This window comes from Magnolia sinica, chromosome 1 (assembly GCF_029962835.1).
Source record: "Magnolia sinica isolate HGM2019 chromosome 1, MsV1, whole genome shotgun sequence".
Classification (NCBI taxonomy): domain Eukaryota; kingdom Viridiplantae; phylum Streptophyta; class Magnoliopsida; order Magnoliales; family Magnoliaceae; genus Magnolia; species Magnolia sinica.
The window spans coordinates 135,332,153-135,347,424 of NC_080573.1; the positions used below are offsets into that span (position 1 = coordinate 135,332,153).

General features: G+C 39.9%; 1 protein-coding gene across 1 annotated transcript; it reads left to right on the forward strand.

Moving 5' to 3' along the window:
• The first annotated feature begins 1,120 nt into the window (after positions 1 to 1,120).
• On the forward strand, positions 1,121 to 4,119 carry LOC131220421 (uncharacterized). The gene is made up of 2 exons (XM_058215363.1): positions 1,121 to 1,735; positions 3,917 to 4,119. The coding sequence occupies exons 1-2, from the start codon at positions 1,334 to 1,336 to the stop codon at positions 4,016 to 4,018; spliced, it is 504 nt and encodes a 167-aa protein (XP_058071346.1). The 5' UTR covers positions 1,121 to 1,333; the 3' UTR covers positions 4,019 to 4,119.
• The last annotated feature ends 11,153 nt before the right edge of the window (positions 4,120 to 15,272 follow it).

Genomic DNA, 15,272 nt, shown 5'->3' on the forward strand with positions numbered 1-15,272 from the left:
TTGGATACATCTAAAACTTGGTGCAACCCCTCATCCAAGTGGGACACACACAATAGATGGCTGGATGTCTGAACCATGTCTCCATTGATCTTATAAACATGAAGGTTTCAATGGGTGAATATCTACTCTCAACCGTTGTCTATGGTGTGGTACACCTAAATCATGAATTGGCCTACTTTTTAGGCCCGTGTCCCACCATAGAAGGATGCATCTAATTGATGGGGTAGATGTTTGAGATAGATCACAGTGGGGCTCACACAACTCAACCTCATGGAAAGCTTGCCCACTGCAGGTCGTCCTCATAGTACCTTTTCCTTAAATTAATTTTTTTGATAATTTAAAATAAATGCTTTCATTTTTTGGAAGATTTTCTGAGAGCTTCGGTGGCTATTTGGCCAATGAAGTGACGTCAGAAAGTTCTATGGCCCCACCATGATGTGTATCTGTTGTGTTCGTCCACTTGGGGAGACAACTTTAGCTCATGACACGTGAGCCTAAAAATAAAGCAGGTCCAAAGCTGAAATGGACTCCACTATAGAAAATAATGGAAATTGAATATCTACCATTAAAATCTTCTCAGGGCCATGAATGTTTTGGATCAAGCTGATATTTGTGTTTTGTCTTTGTTCACGTCCTTTGAACTTCTGAGCAGGTTGAATCTCAAATAAACATAATGCTAGCCTTATGAAAGTTTAAATATTGGTGGGTATATTGTCTCAACTATTTTCTATAATGAGACCACCTTAGCTTTGGATCTATTTTATTTTTGTGCTCATGCCCTAAGATGAACTCCCCGAATGTATGGACAGAATGGATACAAATACATCATGGTGGGCCTCACAGAACTTGGTGACGTCACTTCAGTAGCAAGATAGCTACTAAAGCCGTTAGTGGCTAACCCCCGTCCGGTGAAATCTGGTCGACCCAAGTCGACTCGGGCAGATCGAGTCGCGACCGAGTACCAAAAGGGGATTTTCATAATTCCTCAGGGGTACTTTTGTCAAAGAGAACATAATATTTTTTTAATCACCCTAGCTTTATCCCCCTTCATTCCTCATTACCAATAAACCTTTATAAAAGAAATCTGTCAATGTCCGGACTCCGGAATACAAAACGAGTATCGCATTGTAAAAATTCCTACTTGTTATTTTTTAGTTTTTCTCAAGTGGCCGTCCAAACGCTCCATTTTCCACGTACTTTCCCTCTCCAAGTTTTCAATTCAAAGAACTACCTACATAAGAAAGTCCAACAAAACGACTTCCATAAGTTCCAACTCCTTGAAGAAGTCTATTTATATCCCACAACACAACTTCCCACATTTCCTTCAAAAGCCATGGGCCACATAGGCTACTACAGGTCCCGCCGTGGATGGCGTCGGATCAAGGGCTTCCGAGTGAATTCTGGCCGTTTATCTGTCCACCGTCTACGCATCCGCTTCTTGGATTTCATCAGCTTCTTGCGAAGATGGAAGCGTGTATGTGATCGCGCTCTAAATTCACTGAAGAAAGGTATCAGAAACCGCAACGACAATAGCGTTAGCAGTAAGCGCAGCCTAGTAGCGGAGCGGCGGCGTCCTAACGGACCCGATTACAAGTTACGGGCATACGGACGGTCGAATTCGTTCTACGCTGAAGCGATCGCCGATTGCTTGGAGTTCATCAAGCGGTCAGCTCTTGTGATGGATGATGATGGCCCGACAAATAACGGTCGGATAACGCACACCGAAGGGTCATGGGTATGTGACCATTGATTGAATTTTTGGGATTTTGGTTTGTTTTCCATGTGTATCATTGTTATTATTTGTTTTTCCTACGTATGGTTGCACCAAAAAATGTGAAATTTCGTGATAATCATGGAATATTGTGATATTTGGTGCAACCAAACGCACCACCTTTGGTGCGTTAGCTAGGGTCGAACCTGCGACCTTGAAGGTTGCGACACAAAGCAGTGTTGGAGCTTGTTTTTTTTTTTTTTTTTTTTTTTTTTTTTTTTGGGTTTTGTAAAGAAATATGTTCTTGAATTGGAAATGAAAAGAATCCAATTTCTCTATTTTAATTTTTGGAGTTAATACCACGAGTAGAAAAAAGGTGTACGTGATATGCATGGTGGGTGTAGATATCAATCTACTTTTTCTATTAATTTTTTTTAAATTCTTTTGTTTAAATATTGTTAATTGTTAAGAAAAAGTCCTCGAAAATGTGAGTTTGGTTTCACGTATTTATTATATAATTACTTTCCAAAACAGTATGATGAAAAGAAGCGCCGTGATTGTTGTTACACAATGGCTGTGGTGGGCCATTGATCTAGAGTCATCGGACGACTCTGATTATATTATACCTGTCTTTTGTTGAAAATAAACAGTTGGACTTTGGGATTTTTTTTAAAAAAAATAAAAATTGTTCTTCTGTTCAAGTAAGAAAAGTCTTAGAACGCAAAACCGTGTAAAAACATGGAATGCGTCCTCTCTCCTTAGCTTTTTGACTTGAATTAAAAAAGAAAAGAAAAGAAAAAGAAAAAGGAAAAAGAAAGTAGAGAGCTACGGTGAGAGTTTACCACGGTTCTGAGTTATGGTGTGGGCTCCATTGTGTGATGGAGCAGAAATCATCATTGATTGATATCGAGTAGCCTTAACGTCCACGTGATGGCCACCATTTAGATATTGAGAAATTCTCATAAGTTATAGTGGCCCTAATTGCATTCGTTCACTTGGACACTGGGATCGATCGATCTGAGCTGTCCATTAAGTTAATAATACATATCATGGTCCATGTTTCAAAAATGAAGTTAATCGGATGATTCAATACATTCTTGATTTGGCCTTTTTTTTTTTTTTTTGCCATTCTTTCTCTAAGCCATTGATGGGATGGCTATGATTGCCTAACGAAAGTAATTCTTAAGAATCATAAGTAATTCATGATGATCTCTAACTGACAGATTCTGAACTATATATAACTTTTTTGTGTGTGAATGACCTTGACTGTCCATCTTTAAGACCATTGATCTTATGGTTAATATTTTTCAGATTAATGTAATGCTTTCATGGTAGTCCATGTAACGAACGTGCATTGGACCTAGTGAATGGTCTAGATCCATGGATTGGACTGTGCAACTGTCCCAATGCAACTTGAAGCACTATAACTGAAAGCACTCTAAGAGCATTCTTCTTACATGTTAGTGACCCTAACAGGATCCTATCATTTGGATGGAAGCTGATCAGATGGTTTTGCCAATGCCACCCAGCCTGGTGTGTTGATCATGTGTTGGGTGCTGTGGGGCCCAATGTGATGTATGTGTTTTATATCCATACCGTCCATCCTTTTTGCTTCCCATTTTAAGACATGAACTAAAAAATGAAGTAAATCCGAAGATAAGTGGACTACAACACAGGAAATAGTGGTGATTGAATGCCCACCATTAAAAACTTTTCGGGAGTCATAAAAGTTTTGGATGAGGCTGATATTTGCCTTTTTCCCTTCGTCCAGGTCTGAGTGACCTTATTAACAGTTTGGATGATAAATGAAAATTACGGTGGGCCCTAAAAAGGTTTTAACAGTGAGTGTCATCATCTCCTCTCTTTCTTGTGGTGTGGTCCACTTGAGCTCCAGATCTATTTCAATTTTAGATTCGTGCCTTAAAAAGAGCTGAAAAAAGGGATGGACGGCATGAATATAAAACACATATATCACGTTGGTCCCCACGGAGCCCAAAACATCAACACACCACCACCTAATCCGCATCCCATTTGGACATTGTGGTGCCCTGCCACGTGTACGGTGGATGAAATGCCAGAAACGTGAAAGAAAATTGCGGTGAATCATCACCGTATGTGTAAAGAAAAGGCTTAACTTGGTAGGTGCCGTTTTATATGTCATTCGTTGTTGCGTAATAGGCGTCCTCACGTCTTGGTGACTTACAGCATGCTTCACATGAAGCGGTGCGCATTACGCACCACTACGTGGCAAGTGAAATGCACGCGGAGAGAGAGTGGTCTTCAAGACGTGGAAGATACGGTGAATGAGCGGTTGTAAAATGCTCTCTCGCTGTGGTGAGAAGGGGACGCGGATTGCCTGGGGACGCACGGCAGCAATCCTTCTCTCCTAAGGTTTGGCGGAGCCTACCACGATGTTTGTAACAAATCCAACAAATTCATACTGTACGTCGGTTCTGCCAGCTCATAAACATGAGTTCTTTTAGGGCCTGTTTGGATAGTGATATTAAGTTGTATCAAATGGGATTTCATTACTAATTCCATTTTGAAATTCAGAATAACATATTTGGAAGAAGTGTGAGATGCGATTAAAATTAACTTTATAGGCTTTGAAAAATAAGCCTTGTGTTGGAAAGTGTGAGATCACTAATCCCATGGATGATGGATTTTTGCTTCAACCAGGTTCAATCCAAATGCAATTTGAAAGTAAATCCTATAATTCATTTATTAATGCATATATTCCAAACATAGTATTAGAAATGCATGCATGGAAACATTTTCTAAAGTTATTGAACCTTTCCTTAGTTAATATTTGTGTTTCAGTTCATCTTAGTGAAAATGACCTTGTGAAAGGCTTAGATGGCATATAAACATCAATGCAAACTCTGAGAAGGTTTCAACCCTAAGTGATTTCCAAGGCCCATGTTCTAAAATGAACTGACAAAACTAATGGAAGGGGTGGATTTTTTGCAAATATCATGGAGGGGCCACCTAGCTTCCTAACTTGCCATGGTCGATTCACTGGCAATCCTATCAGTGAGAGGGTCTGTATGAGAATACCATCACGTATTGATCAATACATACAGTACGATTGAACCTTGTAATACATACACGCGACAGTTGAAAATATTTTATTTCTAAAAGTGGTACCTATGCTTTGGTGACCTAACCATTGCTTTTGTTCATCTGCATCCCACTGCATCCACCATGGATACATAGTCCCGCATGTTGGAAGATCTACTATGGATACATACTCTAAATCTTTGGGTTTATTTTTATTTTTATTTTTTAACATACTTATACCACACACACGCACACCCACACCTACACCACATGGGCACTCAATCGCATGATCTCGGTTGAATATGGAACATTGCTGGCCAAAAATCCAATGGTTTAATCATTAATGGTGCCATTAGGGGATTTATGGGCATAGGTGGACCACCTATTTTACACGGCCCACAGAAGATCTTCGTTCTTTGATTTTTTTAGTTTTTTTAAAAGGTGGGAGTGCACACCGCCAATAATTTTATTCATAGGCATTAGAAAATTACACCTACTAAAAGGAGGACAAAAGCTAATACTCTTAGAAAGCACTATACATCATATGAATCACTTCTAATAAAATGTACATAGGCAGCCCAACGACGAACTCATTTGGAGGCTACTTTAATGGGAATAATATAAATTTGCTCCTAGAACCGCTAAATTCACATAGTTGCGGCTCATCTGAGTTTTCTTATCAATCTGGATCGTCCATTTTGCTCAATCTGCTTTTCTTAGGATGCCCTTAAAAAGTCATATTGATTGGTTGATCAAAACCAACTGGTCAATTTTCATTCAAATTTCATTAATCTGCTTGAATTATGCACATTTGACATGTTTTCTAGCTTAATTTGGCTGGAACTATAATGTGGATGGATGTGCGTGTTCCAATGTAATATCTCTTATAAAAAACAAACAATTCAACAATTACATCAGCGGACCCTTGTGTGTGTGCATATGCAATTAGAGATGGGCAACGATTCGATCCATGCAGCCCGAGTTTGGTTTGCTCTAGAAAAATCTGAATTGGGTTGGGATCAATTTGGTTGAAAATTTTGAACTGAGCTGAGCCAAATTCAAACAAGTGGCTACTTTTTGTTGTTGTTGTTGTTGTCGTTGTTGTTTATTTAAAAAGTTAAAAAAATAAAAGTTAAAAATAACAAAAAATATCTTACTTCATGATGTTTAACACCCTCGAAAGGAGGAGTGCAACTTCAAAATAATTATTGCTGTTACCATTGGAGTTTTTTTTTTTTTTTATTTTTTGTTTTTTGTTTTTTTTTTTTTTACGTTGAATCAAGGGTGGCCGAACAAGGGCTACTGGATAGGGGTTTGGGTTGTGGCAGTGGATGGCGTCAGCAAAATGGCACGACAAATGGACTGGGGCGATGTCGTTAGGCAAGGGGTTTCATTGAGAGAGAGAGAGAGAGAGAGAGAGAGAGAGAGAGAGAGATTTGGGGACTGGGTGTGGCGGGAAGAGTTCATGGTTTTTTTTAAAAAAAAATATGTAACTAGTATTCTACGGGCGGAATCAGGCTGGGCTGGTCCAAAGCAGGCCAAGCTGATCTTCAGGCTGGGCCGGGCCAGCACTGAAAGAGTTAGGGTTCAGCTTATTTATTAAACAGGCCGCATTAAACTCCACTTTGAACCGAGCCAAACCGAGCTTTTTAAATATGGCCTGGGCCAAACTTCTGAGCTGGCTGTGTTTATGCCTAGCAATCTATATGCAACCATTGATAACACATGAAGGCATGATCCAGTGGGCTAAGTGTATGGAAACCTTCCCATGCATCTAGTTGCATTTGGAAATGCAGACAATCCATAACATCAATCTGGACCATCCACTGGGCTGGATCCACTCTTACTCTTCACGGTATGCCTTGAGGAAACCAAACTGATTGGATGGTAAAAACCATCTGGTCAATGGCAAATAATAATAATAAAAATAATAAATGAAGGGATAGACAAGATCGTCAGTCGAAGATATATAGGTCCATTCACAGATGTTTAGTACCATCCAATTATTGTGATTTTCGTACAATAGTGGAAGTAGAGTTGACTGGAACTACAGGTCGCTCTAAGTTGGTGATGTGGATGCCTACGAATTTACACGTATGCAATCAGGTGCATGGGAATTGGAAGGTAGATATTATTTACACATCCACTTCTTTTTATGTACGTACGTATCACTTCTTCTTCTTCTCTCTCTCAAGCTTAGGTAGTATAAAATGCTATATATTCTACTCCCAAAAGTAAAAAACGAGATGTATGGAACAAAAGCATGGGGTAGTGAAATGCCCATTTCCCCTGGAATGAAAAGACTAAACGTTATCATGTAGAGATAACACAGTGTGAAATGGCATCATGAGTGCAGATAAGACAGGAGCATATAAGTAGCTGTATAAGTGAAGAAAATCAACTAAGGAACAAACGACTCTGTGTTTTCTCGTAGAAGGCCTGATCGTTTGCAGAGAGAAGGATTGTAGAAACTGTGTAAATATTATGTAATATTGTACAGATTATTATGTAATACACATTCTTTTCTGGATGGAATTCCTTCTAGGGATTTGGAATAACACAAGTTTTCTAGCAAATTTTCTGGTGTCTGGTAACTACCGTCAGTCCGACAGATCTTAGTTGCCCTGCATGCTGGGCCTCTCTGAGCTCACTTCTTTCTCATGCCTCCTAGCTGTTGTGATGGTTGGTGAGTTTTAGTATTAAGGAGGGATTTGAAGCAGCTAAGGGTGGCCAGCGATGTCCAGTTGTCATGTTGAAGGAGATGAATGGTTGAGCTAGGCCTGTGGATGGCTGTATATATATCATGTTGGTTTGCAGAGCTTGTCTTGGTTTCTATGGCTAGCATTTTCTTTCTTTCTTTCTTTTTTTTTTTTTTTTGGGCGAAGTTTTGGGCCAGGATGCATGTGATGGAGATTTCCTCCAGGTGGTTTTTTTTTTTTTTTTTTTTTTAAATTATTATTTATTTATTTATTTTTGTTTCTACATGAAAGGTTTATATGATAGGTGAGGATCAGATATTTTGTGGTGCCCACTTGAATCCTGTAGAATTAGCCTCTTTTTTTTTTTTTCACTTATCTATTTATTTATTTATTCCTCTTCAAATTAATGGAATTCCAATTTGGATCCTAGACCCTGAATATAAATTCGGCCAAAATCACAATTTGCTTATTTCCACTTTATTAGACAAGTAATTGCCATTCAACTTGATACTGCATCCAAACGGACACTTAGAGTATGTTGTTCACTAGCAACTCATTTATTCTTGCTTTGTTTATTGCATTAATTCTTAGTTAGATTTTATGTATGGTAAGATTATATGTTGATGTATACATAATGATTTACAGGTAAATCCAAATGTATGGTCTATTTGCCAACGGCAGTAATTATGGAAACATGAAGAGGTTTATACGGGATCGAGTGAGTCAGTATAGTTTCAGTCAGTAAGTATGCAGCTTTCTCTTTTTTGGTGTGGTCCTTGTTTTTTGATCCTTCGTTGGCCTCTTGGGCCTGGTCGTCCATTTCAACAATAGGAACGGTTCGAACATCCTGTGTTTGGAGATTAATGCATTTTGTGCTATCTATAAAAAGGGCTACTTTGGGATGATTGTGTTAGTCCATCTGCTCATCTCGAAAGTCACTCACTAATCACCATACTAGTAGTATGTAGAGATTGCATCTTTCTGGTATAAACCAATTTCACACACACACACACACACACACACACACACACACACTCACTATCTGGTGAGATACTAGAGAGATGGAAGAATCGGCCGGTATCAAAATTAAGTAGTATATGTCAAGCTAAAATGAGATTAGTTTCGCATATTTTCGATGGATAAAAATAAATGTCGATGGGTCTGCAATTGGAAACCCAGGACTTGCGGGAGGTGGGGGTCTCTGTAGGGACAGCTCAGGAGGTTTCATTTTTGCTTTTGTGGAAGGCTACGGGACAGCTTCCAACACTCACGCGGAGCTCAGAGCCATCCATGACGGTCTGCGGTTGGGCCTTTCGAAAGGGTATTGTCAGATAATTATTGAATCGGACTCTCAACTAGTCATCAGTCTTCTGTCCGGCTCTGCTTCCCCTGGCTGGAAATGGTTCTCCTGGCTCACCAGAATTCGTGATTTGGCAACGTCTGCCAAAGTGATCTACTCACATATCCTTAGGGAAGGTAACACCCCTGCAAACGCCATGGCTAAGCAGGGTAGTGGTTTGCAGTCCTCTTTTTTCTCGTGCACCTTGGCGGATCTTCCCTCTCACACCAGCGGTCTCATCTTTTTAGACAAGGTGGGACTAGGCTCGATGAGAAATTGCTAGCCTTTTTTGTGCAGATTTTCTTTTCCACATGATAGGTTGCCCCAGGTTCTTTTTGTGCTGGGCAATCCGAAGCCTTTGTAGAGTTTTGTATCCTTTTTGATTTTTGTATGCAATGAAAGGGCGGTTTTCAATTTTTTTTTTTTTTTTTTAAAAAAAAAAAAAAAAAAGGTTTCGCATATTTTCCGTAAAATGGTTTGCTCTCCTCAACTACATAGAATCCGAAGTTTATTATTTGATTCCCAAATGGAAGCTGATCACTGTCTGAATTTCTTTTTAGGACCTGTTTGGATAGAGGGAATCTAAAGTGTTCCTTTGGGATAGAGTCGCTGAAAGACTCGAAAGGAAGCTTTTTTCCTGGAAGAAATACATGCTCTCCCTTGGCGGTAGACTGAACTTAATCAAGGACTGCTTGGCGAACCTTCCTGTCTAATATATGTCCATATTTCAATGTCCCAAATCTGTCATGTCAAAGATTGACAAACTTCAGAGGAATTTTTTATGGCAAGGAAAAGTTCAATTTCTAGTAAATTTCACCTTTTTAAATTGGAAGGAGATTTGCACTCCCTACACCCAAGGGAGGGAAATCATCAAGGACTTGAATTTGGTTAACCTAGCGCTATTAGGAAAGTGGGTATGGAAGTTCTCCATCGAGGAATTGCTCTTTGGAGAGAGATCCATGCTTCTAAATATGGTCTAACCCTCATGGGGTGGTGGACTAAACCTTCCTCGATGTATAGATCATCGCACATTTGGAAAGGCATTAACCAAATAGCTGCCTCTGTTACCATCTGTTTTTGATTTTCTATGGTGAATGGGAGGAGAATTAGGTTCTGCTTAGATCCTCGGTTGGGTGATCAGCCTCTTTTATTTGATTTCCCAAGCTTGGCATCTGTTTTTTTTTCGGATATTAACACTTCCGTGGCCTCATGCTTATCGGGTGGTATCATTTTTTTTTTTGGTGGTTCTGCAGTTGTGGTTCTTTTCTCTTGTTGTTTCTCCTTTTGTTTTTCTTCAGTCTCTGGCTATTCAATAAAGTTGTACTTCAAAATTTTTTAAAAAAATAAAAAATTTAACATGTTTTTGGAAAGCACAAATGCTCCGTTTGTTGAAACACAGATGAAGGACTGGAGTCAACCATGTGGTATACATATCAATAATTTAAGTAGCGTTTATGTCATTAATCAAATCCTTTGAATGGATTGTCCGTAATAACAAAATTTTCAAAATGGATCTGTTTATCTTAAAAGGAAATATAATGTTTCTGATACTGATTATCCTACGTCACCTCAATGGTTATTTGAACAAAAAAGGTAGGAACCTGGACTTCTTCAGCTGCTGGCCACACAGACTGTTATCGCTATTTGGCATGGATTATAGCCTGCACATCTCTTCTTTTTTTTTTTTGTTCAATCAGCACTAATCATCACAGGTCCTAGAACCATATACAGATGGTTGCAAGCTGTTCACCCCAAGGTTGGTTTTCTTAGGACGTTACTGGAATTTACAAACTTTGCATATACAAAATAAAAATAATAGTAAATAAATAAAATGCATACACATTAATCGTTTTGAACAATTGCGGCCTTGTTTTCATGGCGTTGAGCATGCACGGAACGCGCTTCACATGGAAGCGTGTATTACATTGGAACCACTGTTCCGATTGCAATGATCCTGCTGGGTTATATTATCAAACCGGCAAAGGCAGCCCAGCCAAAGCTCGGAAGAAACAATAGAGAGAAGACTGCATTGGAGCGATGGAGAAAGAAATGGAAATGGCTAACAGTCCTGGTAATCTTTTTTTTTTTTTGAGAGATAATGATTCATTTTAATAAAAGGGAAAAGAGAAAAGAGAAGCTATAAAGAAAAGATCAGAGCTGCTCAGATAGCGACTCCACTACAGCCCAAGAAAGAAAAGATTATAATCCTTAAGCTTAGGAACATTCGCCGCGCGTTCTGCTACTAACAATCTGGCCCTCCGAGAAACACTCTCCACGTTTTTGCTCTCACTCCTAAAGCATCGATTACCCCCTAGTTTTGAGAATTTGTTATACTTTTTCTTCTTTTGTAGGTGGCAGTACATTTTTTTATTTTTATTTTTGGTGTGCCCTTTGTTTCTTGTTGATTTGCCCGGATGTAAACTATACATCTAGCTGAGGCATTGTTTCATTAAGAAAAAAAAAGGCCTTTCACATACATTCGTTATAAGTTTCAAGAGAAGTTAGTTACAGATTAGGAAACAAAAACAGTTTGATTGATGTTGAGGGCCTGATTAATTAACACACCTAGATTGAATGGTAGAAAATGCAATTCAATTGAAGATTGTTTTAGAATTTAAATATCAGACAAAATGGGGAAGGGAAAAAGGGGAAGAACTCACTTAGATTTAAACCTTTAATGATACAGAGTGGGGAGACCAAGAATTACACCAGTTTTTTTTTTTTCAAAAGGATGAGCACAGCAAGTTTGCTGGCTCGATTTTCATTAATCTTGCAAATTTACAGCCTAAGCCTTTCAGGCGGGAAACAGGGCAAAAACCTGTCCCACCTATCATTTTTTTTTAAAAAAATAATAATAATTTTACAGCAGGATTCGGGGGGACCTGAGAGGGCTCCCTATCGTAAAAGCAAAAAAGCACGAGAAAGGGATGAAGAAGAGGAGGAAGGTAGTGCGAATGTTGTCCAACCTAGTTTTATCTAGGAAGATAAGGCCTCGGATCTTGGCCGGGAGTGTGAAAGTCTCCCGAAAAAGGAGGTTCCGCCTGCCTGCACTCCCCATGCGAGCCAACTCATCGGCTGGACAGTTGGCTTCTCTAGGACAGTGTGAGTAGTGGACCACAAGGGAGTGGCAGAGGGCGTCGATCCTTGTGCGCCAATACCACATAGACCATGACATGGAGGCACTTGAGATGAGGGCAGATATCACTGAAAGGGAATCACTAGTAATCTCCACATTGGAAAAGCCCCGGTTTGCACAGAGGATGAGCCCGTCAAGGATTGCACGGATTTCAGCACGAGTGTTGGATCCTAAACCGTAAGAATGAGAGAACGCGAATAAGGTACCACCGGCTTCATCCCTAGCTAGGCCCCCTCCACCCGAGGAGCCTAGGTTACCCCGAGATGAACCATCAACATTTAACTTGATCCAACCAGGTTACGGCCTGGCCCATCTGACAACAGAAGGGGTTGATGGGGGGTGGTGACGAGAGGGCATGCAGAAGGAATGGAGGGCCATGGGTGGGAAGAGGTTGACTAAGACTTCAGCAGGGAGAAGGGGACTGAGCTGGATAATCCAGCGATGGACGTTGGCAAGGATGCAGGAGGTTGAAGTGTCGATACCGTTGAAACGCACTGAGTTCCTGTCTTTCCAAAGCTCCCAGAAGATTAGCGCTAGCATGAGACCCACTAAGGTTCGGATCTTTGGAGAAGAGGTTACTGCAGCCCACCAGAGAGAGGCCATTCCAATGGCCGTAGAAGGGGATGGGCTTCCCATGCCCACAGCCCTGATGAAATAATTCCAAACTGTCTTGGCTTTGGAGCCCACCAGAAATAAGTAATCAATGGTTTCCATCTGCAGAGATGACGGAGGAGGGCAGCAGTTGCAGCTAGATGCTAATGGAATACCCTTACTCTGGATTCTGACGTCCACTGGGATTGCCTTGTGGATGAGTTTCCAGGTCAACAAGTGGTATCGAGTGAACGTTGGGTTTTTAGATTGAATTTATAGACATGACATCGAGGGGATCGAATGTAAAGTTCGAGACAAGTTCACGGGTAAAAATAATCTTGAATTATAGAGATTAAAGATAAAATCCCTCCTAATTCAGCAAGGGCTACAACATGTACTCCTCGACAAAGCAAAATGTACTTAATCAATGAAAGAAGAGGATTTGGATGAATTTGATCAGAGGGCTATTAGTGTAATTCAATTGTACTTGGCCTTAACAATGCCATTAATGAGACGACTACAACAGGCCTATGGGCAAAGTTGGAGAGCATCTACATGACTATATCACACCTCAATCGTTTATATATGAAGAGACAACTGTACAATCTAAAGATGACTGAAGGGTCGGATCTCTCTGAGCACATCAACACTTTCAATAAACTAATTTATAAACTGACAAGTGTGCAGGTGAAGATCAACGAAGAAGACAAAGCACTAATTTTATTTATGTCTCTTATTTATGACAGGAGGGCCTCCCCTTTTTTCATGGAAGACTCTCCCGAATTAAGTGCTTCAGTGCTGTATTCCATCTGTTATTATGAATACAATCGTATTTGGATTTTTTTAAAAAATGGTAAGGATACATTGGACCCTGATATCATTATCTCATTCCTTCAATCGAAGCGGTTGAAAAGGAATAATGATGGGGAAGGTACTTCAATGGCATTGGTTGCTAGAGAAAGATCGTTTGAGCAATAAAATGGAAAGTCGTGATTGAGGTCCAAGTCGAAGGGCAAAGGAAAGTTGAAGTGTTAAAATTGTGGCAGAACAGGACATATAAAGGACTGTACAAATTGCAAAACTCAGAAGATGAGAAATCAAATGATTTGCTGAATGTGGCTAAGTTAGCAAAATTCAATGAAGACATGAGTGGTTGTGACGTATTGTCTGTATCTAAGGTCGGACACTTGTGTAATAAGTGAATTTTAGATACAGGGGCATCGTATAACATGTCTTCATCAGAGTTAGTTCACCACAGACAACGAGTATGATGGTGACCTGGTTCTTATGGGCAAAGATCACGCCTGTAAGATTATATTAATTGGTTCAGTTTACATTAAAACGTATAATGGGGTGGAGCATACTTTGATTGATGTGAGGTACGTTCTAAATCTAAAGAAGAATTTGATATCTCTAGAAACTCTTGATGTACTTTTTTTTTCTTTCTTTTTCTTCTTTTTTTTAAAAGGCCGGAAGACCCATCTATTCATTAAAGTGAACTGTACACAATTCGGGAGGGCCCAGACAAAAAGGAGCGGGCCACTCCTATCATATCAGTGGAATCCCCAGAAGAAACAGAAAGGAAAAGGAAATGACAGAGCACGGCTCTAACTCTTGAGATACTTGGATGCAAATTCGCTAGATACTGTAACGCCCCGAAAATTGGCACCCGAGTACAAAGACTTCAATCCCGAGTTCCCGGGTATTAACCTAATCAGAATGCACGTGTGTCCTCATTCAGATTCAAAGTCATTTCACGCACAGATAATCAGAGTAGTACAATTCGAATTAGCGGATCCAAAGTGAGGTAAAGATAACTATAGATTAAGAAACATAGGGCTAAGAGTTAAAAATATAGTTTCAATTGTGATGATCACCTAAAATGGGATTATACAAACCATAATCCACAATATACATACCAAGACGTTTAAAGTGTAAAGCCTTCAGTTTACACCCAATTCTCTAAAACATAATGGCGTTGGCACAACCCGATATGCGCCTACCTCTCTAAGGGTTTACTAGTACCTGCATTAATGATATGCCTGGTTGGTGTTTTAAAACACTGTCCCAGGTGGGAGTGAATAGCTAACTGAGTGGTTCCATTAGTTCTAAGTTACACATGCTATCGACACAATTAGCGCAGTTAATGATATACAAGAAATCAAACAATTCCTAAATACTCTTGCTAAATGTGCATAGGAAGATATGACATTATGCATGCCCTTTCCAAACAACACTCCCTGATACGCGACTCATACCACCTAGTTCGCAAATGACAACACTCCTTCAAACGTGTGACTTCAACGCTTGTTTCGCAACATTCTAATCTAATATTGCGATGTAATGAATGATCATGTTAGCCGAGTAATTATTAAGTTAAATTTATCCAGCATATTGGTGAAGCTAGGATACCGACGTTATATCACGAGTCCTTATCCGAATCATGTGGCTTGTTGTCGCATGTAGCGACTCCTTACTAGTGTCCCATGATCCAAATTTAGGTATTACTCATTTATCTCACAAATCAACAATTCCAACGGTACAGTATAATACTTAAATATATGAGTATCAACCCAGTATGGGTCGTCACCCAAACTGAATATGATAACTCAATTCCAAGGTTGTAACAGGCCACAACACACTGCCCTGACAGATTGGAGCGCTGTTTTTGAAGGGGGTCCAGATCAGACGGCTCACCCCGACCCACGCTCGGACCACAGCCCGGATGAACAGTGG